The following is a 13,707-nucleotide window of genomic DNA, read 5'->3' as shown; positions in this document are numbered from 1 at the left end:
CCAAAGAAATGTCTTTCCTGTCTGAAACAAAGCCAAACTGTGCCAGCATGAATACTCCTACTCCTCAGTCCATGCTTCCGTCCTCCTGTTGTGTGTCTCTGTTGGTACTCTGGGTACCCAGTGAATGTCCCATCAGGCAGGCTTGCTCACCTGCCCTTCTTTTGGGAATAAGTTTCTCTTCTGGTGGTATTGCAGGAGGATTTGTGCAACTTGGGACTCCATACCTCCTTTCCTAGAGGCTTACTAGGCAGTTCTTCCCACTCAAAACCTCCACCACCCCTGCTGAGTTGGAGCACACCCTCTCTGCTCAAGGCCCATCTCCAACTTGTCAGTTAGGTAAGCCTGCAAAGATGCCTTTGGAATTGATTTGTAGCGTAACGCTGTGCGGTCACTGCTGAGTGTTCCCCAGCCGAGACACAGCTGAGGGCCAGCAGGTGTAGGGTGACCAGCCTCCCCACAGAGCCCGCTGCTGCTGCTGCACAGCTGTGCTACTGACATCTGGACTCAGCAGCTGCACTAGAAACCACTCCTCTGCCTGTTACAAAACGGGAACCTTGTGGAAATATGAGATCAGGCCTTCAAATCTGCCAGACAATGCATGGTTTTCAGCCAGGTGCCTCTATGAATGCCCTGTGCATGCACAAGAGCAAGTGTGCATGTGATAATGTTGCACACATCGATTTTCTTACCTCATATAAAGCTTGGGCAATTACTAAGGTCCATGTATTTTCGTTTTTTAAAGTACTAGAGAGCAAACCAATTTGCAGATAAAATTACAGTAAAATGTTAGGTTGTCACAAAGTTGCCTTTACTCTGTCCTTAAAATACCATTTGCTATATGGAAAAATACCTAGTGGAAGAATTATATAAGGTGGGTAAAAGTGTTCCTCTGGAGCAGCAGACCAGAATGGCAAGGGAGAGTTGTCCTGCCATGCTGCAGCTCCTCAGAGAATTTGAAATTCTTTTGGGTTGGGGTGGATGTTCTTGTTGTCCTGAACCCTGGTGTTTGTCCCATAGATCTCTGGCTTTGCTCTTGCAATTCCAGTGCTGTGTAATGACTCTCTATCCCTGCTACTCCCAGTAAAGTAAGAGGTGAAATGCTGTCTTTGTGCTTCCTGAGGAACATAAAAAGCCTGCATTGCTCTGGTCTGTGTGCATGTTGTTGTTTTTTGGTTTTTTTTCCAGGCTATATTTGTTAGTTATATATATATATATATAAAACAGGAAATTTGACTCTTTTTGTAGTTATTGTATTTCCCTGTTTACCATCTTTGAAGAACTACTTCAGTCTGATTTTAGTCCTGTTTTCTTCTGAAAATCCCAAGCCAGTGCAAGAACCAAGTTGATACAGAAAGCAGAAAGCACACAGGTTATGGGATGTCAGCAGAGCTGTGATGCTGTTCTGCTTCCTTTGGGCAGGCTTTTGCTAAGGCTCAGAGCTTTTATGGGGGAGGTAACAGGGCTCAATTTATTCCACTTCCATCTAAGAATGTACTTCAAGTGTCAAGAAACAAAATGTAATTTCTTTTTGACACAGCTGACTGTCCCCTTGGCATCTAAAGAATGACCAGCAAAGGAGAGAGATCCTTCTGTATAGTAACAGCCTCTCTAAGCTCCTGGGCCCTAGGAGATGATAGGCCATCTTTTTGTGTGGATATAAGCCTGTATAGAAACCCCAATATTTTAACATTGCCTTCCATTTCTTTTATTTGCTGTTAATACAGCAGTCATTTAAAGTTGCTGAAATTATATAAGTTTTATTTTGCTTTCTTGACATAGTAGCTATTAATGGGTAACCTATAAAGGGCTCATGTTTTTAAAACATTGCAAACTTCAGCATATTGAAAAAAAGAAAGCCTGTGACTGGAGATAACATTTGTTCCTGAGTATTAGTATGCCTTGGCTTCTACCAAGCAGCACAGCAGGCCATTTTTATGTTGCTTTTCTAATGAAACTGCAGGGAAAAAACACATTGCCATCTTCATGTGTCATCAACCTGCCATTAAATCACCGCTTTCTTGTAATACAACAGTAGGTAATATAGATAATACGAGTCCTGAAGCTAATGGCTAATTTTTGTAATTAGGAAGGAGAAGAGTTGAAATTTTATTTATTTTTTTTAATGGGCATTGATGACTTTTCTTTTCCTAGCAAAGAAGGTGAATGGCATAGACCCAGGAGGTGGTGGCGGTGGCATCGGCAGCACCAGTGGTCAGCAGACTCCTTTGTTTGAAACTTACTCGGACTGGGACAGAGAAATCAAAAGGACAGGTGCATCCGAGTGGAGAGTGTGCTCAGTCAATGAAGGTTACATGATCTCCACTTGGTAAGTGTCTCTTGGGACACCAGCGGGAGGGAATTGGGCTGGCTGGTCCTGTGTGTCCCACAGCCATGCACTGCACCTCTTAATTGTGCAGCTCCCTGGAGAGGCCCCCAGATGAAAAATGCTGCAAGTCTTGTCCCTAAAGGAAATATCATGTCCCTAAAGGAAATGTCATGTCCCTAAAGGAAATGTCATCTTTTGGCATCTGTTGCTTTGGTGCCTCTGTACCTCCATGTGGGACATGCAGTTTCTCACCAGTGTCCTTGGGGCTGTGCTGGGGCTGTGGCTGAGCCCTCACGCGGCACAGTGGCAGCCACACCCAGGGACAGCCTCACTGAGCTGGTGACACAGCACTGCAGCAAGAGGGAAGATGGTAAAAAACACGGGGAAAAGTAACCATTTTTATCGTGTTTTTTTCCACAAGCCTTCCAGAATATTTTGTGGTTCCGTCTTCCTTAGCAGACCAAGACCTGAAGCTGTACTCCTACTCCTTCATTGGGAGGCGAATGCCTGTAAGTGTCCTCTTTGTTCTGGTACTGCTGCTGCTCATTGCACAGTGTTCAACCTGGGGCTGTGTGTGTCAGTTAATAGGGTTCTGGGCACAGCTTTGAGGAAAAAATTGGTACAGAATAGCTCTAACCTGCACGATGACGTTGTTTCCTGTGTTTTTCCCCCATGTTAGTTATGGTCCTGGAATCACCCTAACGGGAGTGCCCTTGTGAGAATGGCCAACATTAAAGATGTATTGCAGCAGCGAAGGATTGATCAAAGGTAAATGACCTTTGTTGTGTCACTCTTCAGTCAGAGGGTTAGGACAGCACCAGTGGTGACTGTGTCACACAGCATGGGTGGCAGTGGAGGTGGCCTTGTGTGACACTGCAGTGTTGTAGTGCAGGAACTTTGGACAGACTGTTCTCTGGATCTGGTTCTGGCACAATTTTTTTTCAAAGCCTTCAGCAAGACAGTAAAAAAAATACCCTTCATTTGTGGCATTGGGAACTACAATCCAATAGATTTAGTCTCACAATGCACATGATACTTCTGTGAAATATTTGTCATGTGCTGTCCTTAATGAAAGACTGAAGGCATTTAGTGCCTTGTGTAGGTAGTTTACAAGCTTTGTGGTTTTTGGTTTAATCTGTAGTGTAACTTTCTGTAGTAGTGCAAACACCTGCATTGTGTTAGGCCAGAGCTCTGAGTTTTAGTTGAAACCCTGTCAGATACCCTGATTTCATAAATCTTATATATGTTCTCTTTATTTAACATAGGTCTTACTAAAAATAATGGAAAAGTAAAAACTGAATAGAGGTATTCAACTGTTAGTCAGCCTCAGATTTCATTTCTCAAATGTGATGTTTTCATGATCCAATTATGATGTAATTAGCAGACACCAAAAATGTTTGAGTCAGTACCTTTATGGCAGGAGCAATGTATTTCCTGAGTATAAACCAGTAAACTTTTTTTTTAGAATGAGGTGCATGTTTTATGTGGGTTTAATTGTTTTGCAGTTAGACAACGCATGCTTCTTTAAAGACTCTTTCCTCTCCAACAATAAACCTGCTGATTCTTCCTCCTGCAGGATTTGTAATGCCATAACTCGAAGCCATCCCCTGAGAAGTGATGTTTACAAATCTGACCTGGACAAGTGTCTCCCCAACATCCAGGAAATCCAGGCTGCACACAACAAACTCAAACAGCTCTGTGTCAATGGTACGCTGGCCTTTCCTTCTTTTATGGGACTTGTTTTCCTGACATGCAGTGAATTCCAATTGACCTGGCTGACAGGGACTGTTACTGGAGGCTGTTCTGCAATGTAATTACTGTCCCTGTTGCAGAGCCTTTTGATGAAACAGAAGAGAAGTGGCTGTCCTCACTGGAAAACACTCGCTGGTTGGAGTATGTTAGGTCAGTACCATTAATAAAATGATGTTCAATGGAATGTGCAAAGCTTTTAGCACTGTAAATGAGCAGTGCATCAGTTGAAGGATTATTTGTTTTAATATATAAGCTAGGTAAATATAGATAACCCAAATATTTTTTCTTGTAGAGTGTGAATATCTAACTGTTAAATCACTTTCTTTTCCTGTCTAGAGCCTTTCTTAAGCATTCTGCTGAGCTTGTCTACATGATGGAGTGTAAGCACGTTTCTGTAGTTCTACAAGGTAATACAACACAGAGCATGCTGTAATTATTTGCATTACTGTGATAATGTAGATAAACAGATTTAGATAAAATCAACTGTAATCTTTATACATAAACCCCATGGCTTCTGAATATCTCAGGCATTCGGTGAACTAGAAGGGAAAATAATTTTGTTACGTATCTGAACTGTAGTATAGTCCTTAGCATCAAAGGAGTATTTTGCTTTGAGTCTTTGTGGCTTTTGTTCTGATAATGATGATAGAATCAAAACCTTAGGGTGAACCTTTGTACTGTATTAATTGGACTAACAGTCCCTGCATAAGCAATACCAGTTTAATTCAGAGGTTCTATAGACAAAAGTATTTCACTCAATGCCCAATCCTTGTGTCTGTGCAAACAGGTATTTCAGAGGAAATGACACTGAAAAACTTGCTCATATCTGTAGTTCTGTAATTTCTGTAGTTTTTACAAGACCTGTTCAGCTGGTATATCCCACTCTCCCCATGTAATGGCCTTCCAAAACTTGCTTTGAGGTGGAAAAATGTTGAGAATTTCCAGCAGCATGAACACCCTCCTCCTCAGCACATCCTGGTTTAAGTACTAGGCAGCTGGGTGGGTATTTAGCTCTTGAAGAATGCACTGCTTTGCTGGATACTGCAGGAACCCTTTCTATAGTATGAGTCTGTTTAAGAAAAAAGAAGTGTGAATTTCTTCTAGTTTGTTGGGGTTTTTTTAACTGTGAGAACAAAACAACGAAAATTATATTTTAAAGGAAATTCTAAGAAAAACATGGGACTTAATACCACCTTTTTGCTCTTTGAAATCTAATTCAGTACATTTGCATTTACCTTATATATTCTGTACATTCTGTATGTTATTCACAGAGGAAGAGGGACGGGACCTGAGCTGTCTTGCTGCTTCTCTCATTCAAGTCATGCTGGATCCCTATTTTCGAACAATTGTTGGATTTCAAAGCTTAATCCAGAAGGAATGGGTCATGGCAGGATATCAATTTTTAGATAGGTGTAACCACTTAAAGAGATCTGACAAAGAGGTAAAAATGAATTGTATTTGCATGTGATCACAGTATCTGCTTGATGTCATCCTGAACATTTATTAATACAGAAATCTAAAAGTAAAATTACATTTTAACACTTTCCTAACTCATTATAATAGTATCAGAGAAAGTAAGTCTTTTTCCAGGGTAGAGGTATCTTTCCAGGGTAGAGGTATCTTTTCTTTACCCTCTGTAGCCGTGTGAGAATCAGTGAAATACCAGGTGCAATCCAGTGAGTTCTTATGTTGCTTCAGGGTTACACATGAAAGCGTCTCACTGCTAGAAACACTAGCACAGCTCACGTTTCAGATTGAAACCAAAGGAGGTGAGGAGTGGGGCTGGAGGGAGTGGTGTCGCTGTGTTTTACCAATCCCTGTGGTGTTACCTCTGTGCAGTGCTTTCAGAGCAGGGAGCTGCTGGAGCAGCCCCACAGCTGCATGAGCTGACATGGCTGAGGGAAGGAGGGGAGTGCAGGGCCCAGCTTCCAGCACTGCCAACTCACCCTGCTTGGCCTCTTCATGGCAAAGGAGGGGCTGCTAACTGCAGGTGGAAGCACAGAGGAAATGTGGAAAGTTAGGAACTTCCTTCAGGGATAGTGTCCAGAGTCACAGGACAAGAACATCCCCACAGTGTGGAACCCACAGATAAACCAAGAGCACTGAGCACCAAGCACAGAAAATATGTGAAGGGATAAAGAAATGAGACGCCAAGAGGGAAATAATGGAGAGCAAATATTATGGCCCTAGGAAAGGATATACTGAAGAGTGAAAATAGGAAGGGGAAAATATTTCTAAGGCTTTACATGAATTATGGTTTATGCTTTTGCCATTCTCAGGCTGCTGTGGAAAAGAGCTAGAAAATGTGGTGAGAAATTAAGGTGGCTGAATCATTAGCCCTCCAGTCATTTCAAACAAGGAAGCAAATACATTGTAGAAGCAAGGCCCAGTGGCAAGGAGGCACTAATTTGGAAATTAGGAGGGACATATAGATGGCAGAAAAGATTTTTGCAGCTGCACCAGTATGAGGGGAGCCCAGGAAAGAACTGACTGTGTTTTTACACAGAAGGGAACGCTGTACAAAGGTGGTGCTGAGAAAGAATACAGGCTAAACAGGAATACAGAGTGTAACAGTTGCATAGAATCGTGAAAAATGCAAGACACCAAATAGTTTACCCTGTGGTTGAGTAATGTGCCAATGGTACAGCCAAATACCATAACTGCAAAGAAATTGGTATGATTTGGGAAAAGCTTATGTGAAATCTGATAATTTCTTGTTTCTTTTCCCAGTCTCCTTTGTTCTTGATGTTCCTTGACTGTGTTTGGCAGCTGCTGGACCAATACCCAGCAGCCTTTGAGTTCTCTGAAGTGTACCTGACCATCCTGTACGACAGCGCCCGCATCTCCTTGTTCGGCACCTTCCTCTTCAACTGCCCTCACCAGCGAGTCAAGGAAAGCACTGTGAGTAGGAGGGGCTGCACCTCCAGCAGGAGACTGCAGCCTGCCCCCCTGGAAATAGCAGCATCCCAGCTGAATGCTTCCTGTGCGTCCTTCAAATCCCCACGCTCTGTTTGGGGCAAAACACCTGAGTATCCCCAGGTGAATACAGTCATAACGACTTTCAGGTGACCTGTGCAGAGACAGTCACTGTTCAAGAAGAAAGTCTATTGAATTTCTTTGTTGTTTTTTTCCCTAGGAAAACATTGCTACTTTACATTGTTATTTGTACTCCTCTAGGAAGCAAATCTATATCTGGAACTCAGAAAGTAGAATGACAGGCAATAAATAGAATTTCACGCTTCAGGCAAACTTTGAAATCTCTTGACATAATTGTTTAAATAGTTGAAAAAGTTGGAAATGTTGCATAAAATTCCAATAAAAATGCACAATGGAGCATTTAGAAAACTGAACACTTAAATTTGTTTTTGAAAACTGGAGCTTATCAGAACTGTGCATAGAAAACATTTGATGGATGATAAAAGTGAAACTTATTTCGTCAAATATTTTCCCTTTAAAGTTGTAGGTAGCAACCTTGCAAAGAAGTAGAGCATTGAGGGACTATTGGTGAATTCTCAACATGCCAGTTTGGAGGTTAAGAGTAAGCCAACAAACAATTTAATATAATTGAAAAGTAACTGCACAAATGCAGGGCGACAGTTTTCTTCAGCTGTCTTGCTGCTCTGTTATGCTACCCTGCTCCTCTTTGCCCAATAGTTACATGCTGGTTTTAAGATTCACCAAGAAACCCATTTTCTTTGATTGTAATGTGCCTGAATGTTGACTTCTTGCAGGAATTTGCCATAAGCAAAAACATTCAGCTGGGCGATGAGAAAGGCCTCAGGTTTCCGTGTGTTTGGGACTGGTCCCTGCAGTTCACGAGCCGGGACCGGCTGCTGTTCCACAACCCGCTGTACATCGGGAAGAGCGCGCCCGGCGTGCACAACGGCGCCCTGCGCACCTTCAAACGCTCCAAGGTACGGGGGGCTCTCAGGGGCTGTGCCCGAGCCTGTGCTCACGCTCAGGGCTCCTGCTGGGGAGGCTGCACGTGCCCTTGGATTAGCAGGAGGAGCCTTCATTGTCTCAGCTTCCCAGCCTAAAGAAATGATTTTTTGGTAGAAGTAAAGATGTAAATTGTTGACCCTTGTGTTTTAGGACGTTTTCTGATGTGGCTGAGTCACTGCCAACATTTGCATGATTTCACCTTTGGAAAAGTGATGATAGGCCACATTTTCCCCCGGGGTTGTCAGTATTTTCAGTAAATACTGATTATAAGTCAATCATTTGTTGCTACAAAAAACCATATGTATTTCGTTTTAAAGGCCACAGTTTGCCCTGTGAGCCCTGCAGTAGTTACTCACAAGATCAGAACTATTTAAAGGTCACAGCATTTCTCTGGATGATGCACCCTGGCAGTTCAGGGGAATTTGTTATTCCAATTAATGTGGAACTGGAAAATTACCAGTATTTATTTTCTGCAGAAAAACTACAGCTCCACATTGCGAGGTGTGCCCCCAGCACTAAAGAACGGAATCATCGGTGAGCAGGAGTTCCTTCCGAGAAGAAACTCTCTGATACTAAAACTGAAGCCAGACTTTTTGCAGGCAGCGGAGGGGCAGAGCCACAGTATGGAGCAGTACTTCAGAGACTGGTTTGCAAAGCCCGTTGATTTGCACGGCGTCATTCTGCCCCATCTCTCTGGAACACAAATAAAACTGTGGAAACTCTGCTACTTCCGCTGGGTTCCTGAGGCCCAGATCAACCACGGCGGCTCCATCACCACGTTCCACAGAGTCTCCTTGCTGGCGGACGAGGTGGACATGTTAAACCGCAGCCTGCGGCAGTACAAGAGCAACTCCTTGCAAGGCCACTGCTCAGAACTGGATCAAAGCAGGATGTACTTCAGAGCAAATGGTTTAAATGACACCTCAGGACCCCCGGACTTTCTCTCCTCCTCATTCCCATTTTCTCCTGTAGGGAACCTGTGCAGACGGAGCATTTTGGGAACACCTTTAAGCAAATTTTTAAGTGGTGCCAAAATCTGGCTATCCACCGAGACGCTTGCAAATGAAGACTGAGGTGATGTGGAGGTTTAAAGGTTTGGGGAGAATACAGCATATCATTTTGTCTTTTCTAACTTAACACTGCTAAATGCGGCATTGAAAGCTGTAATAATTTTTATATACAAACATTACGTAAGATTTGCACAAATATTTAAAAGCAAGGCAAGTCATGCTTCAAATCGCACAATTTTGTCTTCAGAAGTTCTCATCTGCTGGGGCTTCTGCTCCCCAATTCCTCCTGTTCTTGGGGGTTTGGCTCATTACAAGTGATGGAGCATTTCATTAGCTAACTGAAAGGCTTGGTGTGGTCGTTTGTGAGGGTTCTGCTTGAAATACCTTTATTTTCCCAGAAAGTGACTGAAGTGACCCTTTGATAAAACAGGAAAGCCAAAGTAGTGCAGTGGAGATGAACTGACAGCTGAAGTCTGGGAATATACCATTTTATCAGACCGCCTCTTCAGGAGTAATACTTACTTGCATAGATACAAACACACTAATGTTCCATGACTGATCACCCTACATTGTGCTAATGCAGTATATCCATGGAAGGGGGTTGTTCCCTTTTCTTTCTCTCCCCAAAATGCGTTCATTAACAATTAGTCAGATTTGTGCTCTTTGTCACAAGCTTGACTTTAGACTATAGAAATCCACATCAGGACAATGCACTGTTAACCTTAAAACATTTACTGTAGATATGGTATTGTAGTAGCTTTAGAAGTGCCTTTAATTGGGAAGAAACAGTAGCAGGATTACTCTAATGCAGCTGACACCCCCTCCTCCCCTTTTTTAAAACAGATTGTTGTGGCAAGTTCTTGATCCATCTCCTGCTTCCCCTTCTCCATTGCTGGAAACAACTGGCATCCAGAAGAAATGGATTGCAGGTGTTCCCTCTTTAAGGTTAAGCTTGTGTGTAAATCCCACAAGATCCTCACCTTTTTATTAAGAGCACCTCAACTACTCAGCATTATATCCCAGCACAGATCCTGATCCCTGCCAACCCTCTCCTCATTTTTTGTAGGATGAAGTAGCTTTCAGCAAACTCATACCTGAGCCCTGCTTGGTTCCAGAGAGGAGCACTGGCTCCCTGTTACCAGTTCCATGAGGGGTGCAGGTGCTGCAGGAAGAGCAGTGAGTGGTGCCTTCTTTTTGCAGACTGCACATCCACAGGGACAGTGCAATGCACAAGCACTGCCTGAGGGAATCGCTTCCAACAGCCTCCCTCTGCTTAATGCAGCAGCCTCCTCGGTGTTCTGAAACCATTTAAAATTATGCTTCTCCCTGGATGCTGTGCCACAAAAGGACACACAGGGAAAAAGGCAGGAGTGTGAAGAATTCCAGGAGGTTGGAGAAATAGTGATGTGTCATTCTCATAGGTTAAGGCTCCTGTCAGCTGCCTTCTCTGAACAGCAAGGCTGTATTTTGTATTAAACTATTTCTGTATAAACACCAAGGCTGTTGAACTGACACTGAACCTCTATGCAGGTGTTGCCTCACCAGTTAAGGCACCAAAGGCCTTATGCAATGGACTCAGAGCCATTCTGTTTTCTCAGTAAGGAAAAAAGAAAGCTGCAGGATGGGAATACACAGTGTATTCAGTTTAAAAAAGGGAGGGGAGAGGATATGGAGATCTCTGTTTGAAAACCCAAACTGATCTTGAGCACAGCCTAAATCACAAAGTGGGGTTTGGCTCCCAGGCTGTCCCTGACCTCCAAGGCTGTGCCGTGCTTGCACTGCTGGGAGAGGGAAGCGAGGCAGGGCCAATGCAAAGGTGAACAATGTCAGGGGAGGGGCTTCCTTTTTACCTTTCCAAACCTCCAGTCCCTGTTCCTATGCAAAGAAGCTGTTGTGTGTGTGCTGTGCACAACGTGGGCAGGCACAGGCTGTTGTGACACAATGCCAGGTGCTTCCGGGCAACTGTTTGTGAGGAAAAAACGTGTATTCACCTCAATTGCCTAATTATGCTGCAAGATGAGCTGAGCATGTTAAATGGTCCACAAACCAGTTGTGTTTGTTTCCAAGCTTGCTGGAGCAGTCATCTCACTTGTTCATTATTCAAATGTTTGTATTAGTTTGCTTTTGCCATTCCTCTTTTGCCATTAGCTAACTGCTTTCCCTGGCCTGATACTTGACATGAAGACCTCAACCTGTGTGCTTAGTGTCTTTTGGTACCAATTTTTTTTCTTTTAAAATGACAGTTAAAACTATAGTGTCTTTTTTTTCTTTCTTTCTTTCTTTCCTTAAAAGTATAACTTCTTTGGTTTAAAGGTACCAAAACTGTGTAAATAAATTGCTCCACAAAAGCAGCTGGTGGAATTAAAAAATGTGTAGGCTAGTACCTTTTGGGGGGGAAATGGGTACTATATTTAAACAGAATCGTCTTTTATAAGGAGATTTCAGACATTTTTACATTTCAGTTCTAAGATGTGTACAGATGCTGCAGAGGATCTTTGTATTTTATATATATAGCATGGGAGAGGGTTAAAAATAATATGCCTTTATAATAAACAAAACCTGTCGAAATATGTTTGCCAAACAGATTTATAAAGAAATTTTATACCACTCCAAAAAGGGAGTTAGGTAAGCAGAGGCTGAGAGTGGGCACCTCCTGCAAAGGGGAAGGGATCCACCTTTCCTTATACCTGAAGACAAGGTTCTGCTTCCTTGTGTTGCACGGCCTTGCTGAGGAGTCTGAGCAGCTGCTGTGTCTGTGGGAGTGACCGTGTGCCTGTGGATGCTGCTGCTTCCTCTGACTCAAACAGCTCAATACTTCCTGATTCACTTCTGAAAGACAGGTACCAAGTGTTGATTTTGAAATATCCTCCACTCTGCACAGTTGCCTTATCAAGTCAGTAGGGACTGTTCTGAATATCTTTAATAACTTTCAAAAGCAGTGTTGGGGTGTGAGTATATATCTAACTTCTGTGTACAGAATACTGACATGCAGGTGTGTATATATATGTCCGTGTATATATATGTACACATATTTTCAAATTTTCATTTCTATTCACCATTTAAAAGAAGATACCATTAAATGCCATTTTTGTGTTGCAAGAGTAGAAAAGCTACCAAGCAGCTCATCCTTTTGTGTTTGTAGAAAATGTGCATTACTGCAGCTGTTCCTGGCTGAGTCATGACTTTGTACCACACAGGGGGAGCTCTGCAGCTGCTGCAGCTGAGCCCCAGTGCAGCAGCTGAGCTCAGTGCAGGGCTGGGGCTGCAGTGGCACCTCAGCCCTGTGCCACACGTGTCCTGCCTCCAGAAATGCACTGGGAACTGTCTGTGTGTGTCTGTCCAGGCCTGCACGTGTTCGTCATGTGCACCTGCCCACAATACCACTCTGATCAATTAACTGCCTTGTGTTTTAATGAAAATGTAGCAAGCTGGGCAAACCTTTTGGCTTATTCTCAGATGGAAAGATATTAAAACCAAAAAAATTCTAACATGTATTTAAGCAAAGGATGAAATCTTAGATTTGCCTCTAACCAAGAGACAGAAATCTGTACCTCAAATTGCTCTAGGCAGTAGGTTTCTAATGCTGTTGCTGTGATGGTTTAGAGTTCATCATTTCAACTGAAACTAAAACCTTTGTGCCTGATAATGATTTACTGAGTAAAGTAGCAGTGGCAGGAAGATTATAAAACCCTGATGCTGAGTTGTGAATGTGAAGTAAATTAGAGTCAATAAAAGATCATACCTTTCCACAGTGACTTCAGGTGGTTTTCTTTCCCTTCCCCTAAGACAAAAAAAATTGTGTGTGTGTGTGTTTTTCCAAGAATACCATGGACACTGTGCTATAGAAAGATAACTAATAAAAATGATGTGCAAATTATCTTATTTCTTGCTATATTCTATTATAGCGTCTGCAGTTTGCATGGTGATCAGAACTTCTGATAGCAGGGGACTTATTCAATATGAGAATGAAGACTCCAGAGAAAACATATTGGCTGTGTGTTAAAATTAAGAGAAACCACAGGATTCTCGTGTCTTAAAAGGGAACTCATCTTTTTAGTTCCTATTGACTGATGTACTTCTGAATGAGCAAACACATCCATTTATGTGGGGCAGAACTGACTATCCTGAGTGTGGTCATCCTGGCACTGACCGGCTCCTGTCTACTGCCAGAAACATTTCCCTTTATACAGGTAATACAGATAAACAGAAGGGTTTGTTACATAAATTATCCTTTCATACACAGCAGCACCTTGGAGCAGCATTACTGCTTTCTGCCCTACTCTGCCACCCTTCAACACCCGTGTCTGTTTATGTACAAGTGCTAAATTCAAATACATAATGGACAGTGGGGACAGGCAGAGAACCACACGACCTGACAATCCTGACAAGGGGCTGCACTCACACCTTGCAAAGAGACTTGCCCAAAATAATGAATTTAGGCCCCAAGGGCACCAGGAAATGAGCAGGACCTGATGGCCCAGTTTCTGTACTGCAGAGCTGTCCTCAGGCCGTACCAGGCAGCTCTTCTTCTTCACTGGGCAAACCCCAGATTACCTCAGAGAGTAAGTTAGGGACTGTGGAGAGAAGGGAAAGGCTCTGCTCTTCTGAGCACGAAGTGACATGCAGTAAATCGTACTGACACTTTTCTCAAATTACATTTTAGAATGATTTGTGCTA

The 13,707-nt window shown here is 42.9% G+C and overlaps 1 protein-coding gene across 2 annotated transcripts in view; it reads left to right on the top strand.

Moving 5' to 3' along the window:
• Positions 1-12,907, top strand: part of MTMR10 (myotubularin related protein 10) — a 36,519-nt gene extending 23,612 nt beyond the window's left edge. For both annotated transcript variants that reach the window (XM_066328562.1, XM_066328563.1), the window contains 10 exons: positions 2,152-2,326; positions 2,748-2,835; positions 3,006-3,094; positions 3,903-4,033; positions 4,159-4,228; positions 4,415-4,485; positions 5,350-5,519; positions 6,809-6,979; positions 7,810-7,992; positions 8,497-12,907. In XM_066328562.1, coding sequence (XP_066184659.1) covers positions 2,152-2,326; positions 2,748-2,835; positions 3,006-3,094; positions 3,903-4,033; positions 4,159-4,228; positions 4,415-4,485; positions 5,350-5,519; positions 6,809-6,979; positions 7,810-7,992; positions 8,497-9,093 — 1,745 coding nt within the window. In that variant the 3' untranslated portion in view covers positions 9,094-12,907. The remainder of the gene's footprint in view (positions 1-2,151; positions 2,327-2,747; positions 2,836-3,005; positions 3,095-3,902; positions 4,034-4,158; positions 4,229-4,414; positions 4,486-5,349; positions 5,520-6,808; positions 6,980-7,809; positions 7,993-8,496) is intronic.
• The last annotated feature ends 800 nt before the right edge of the window (positions 12,908-13,707 follow it).

This window comes from Sylvia atricapilla, chromosome 13 (assembly GCF_009819655.1).
Source record: "Sylvia atricapilla isolate bSylAtr1 chromosome 13, bSylAtr1.pri, whole genome shotgun sequence".
Classification (NCBI taxonomy): Eukaryota; Metazoa; Chordata; class Aves; order Passeriformes; family Sylviidae; genus Sylvia; species Sylvia atricapilla.
Note: the sequence above shows the minus strand (reverse complement) of the source record. Positions and strands in the feature narration are given on the sequence as shown.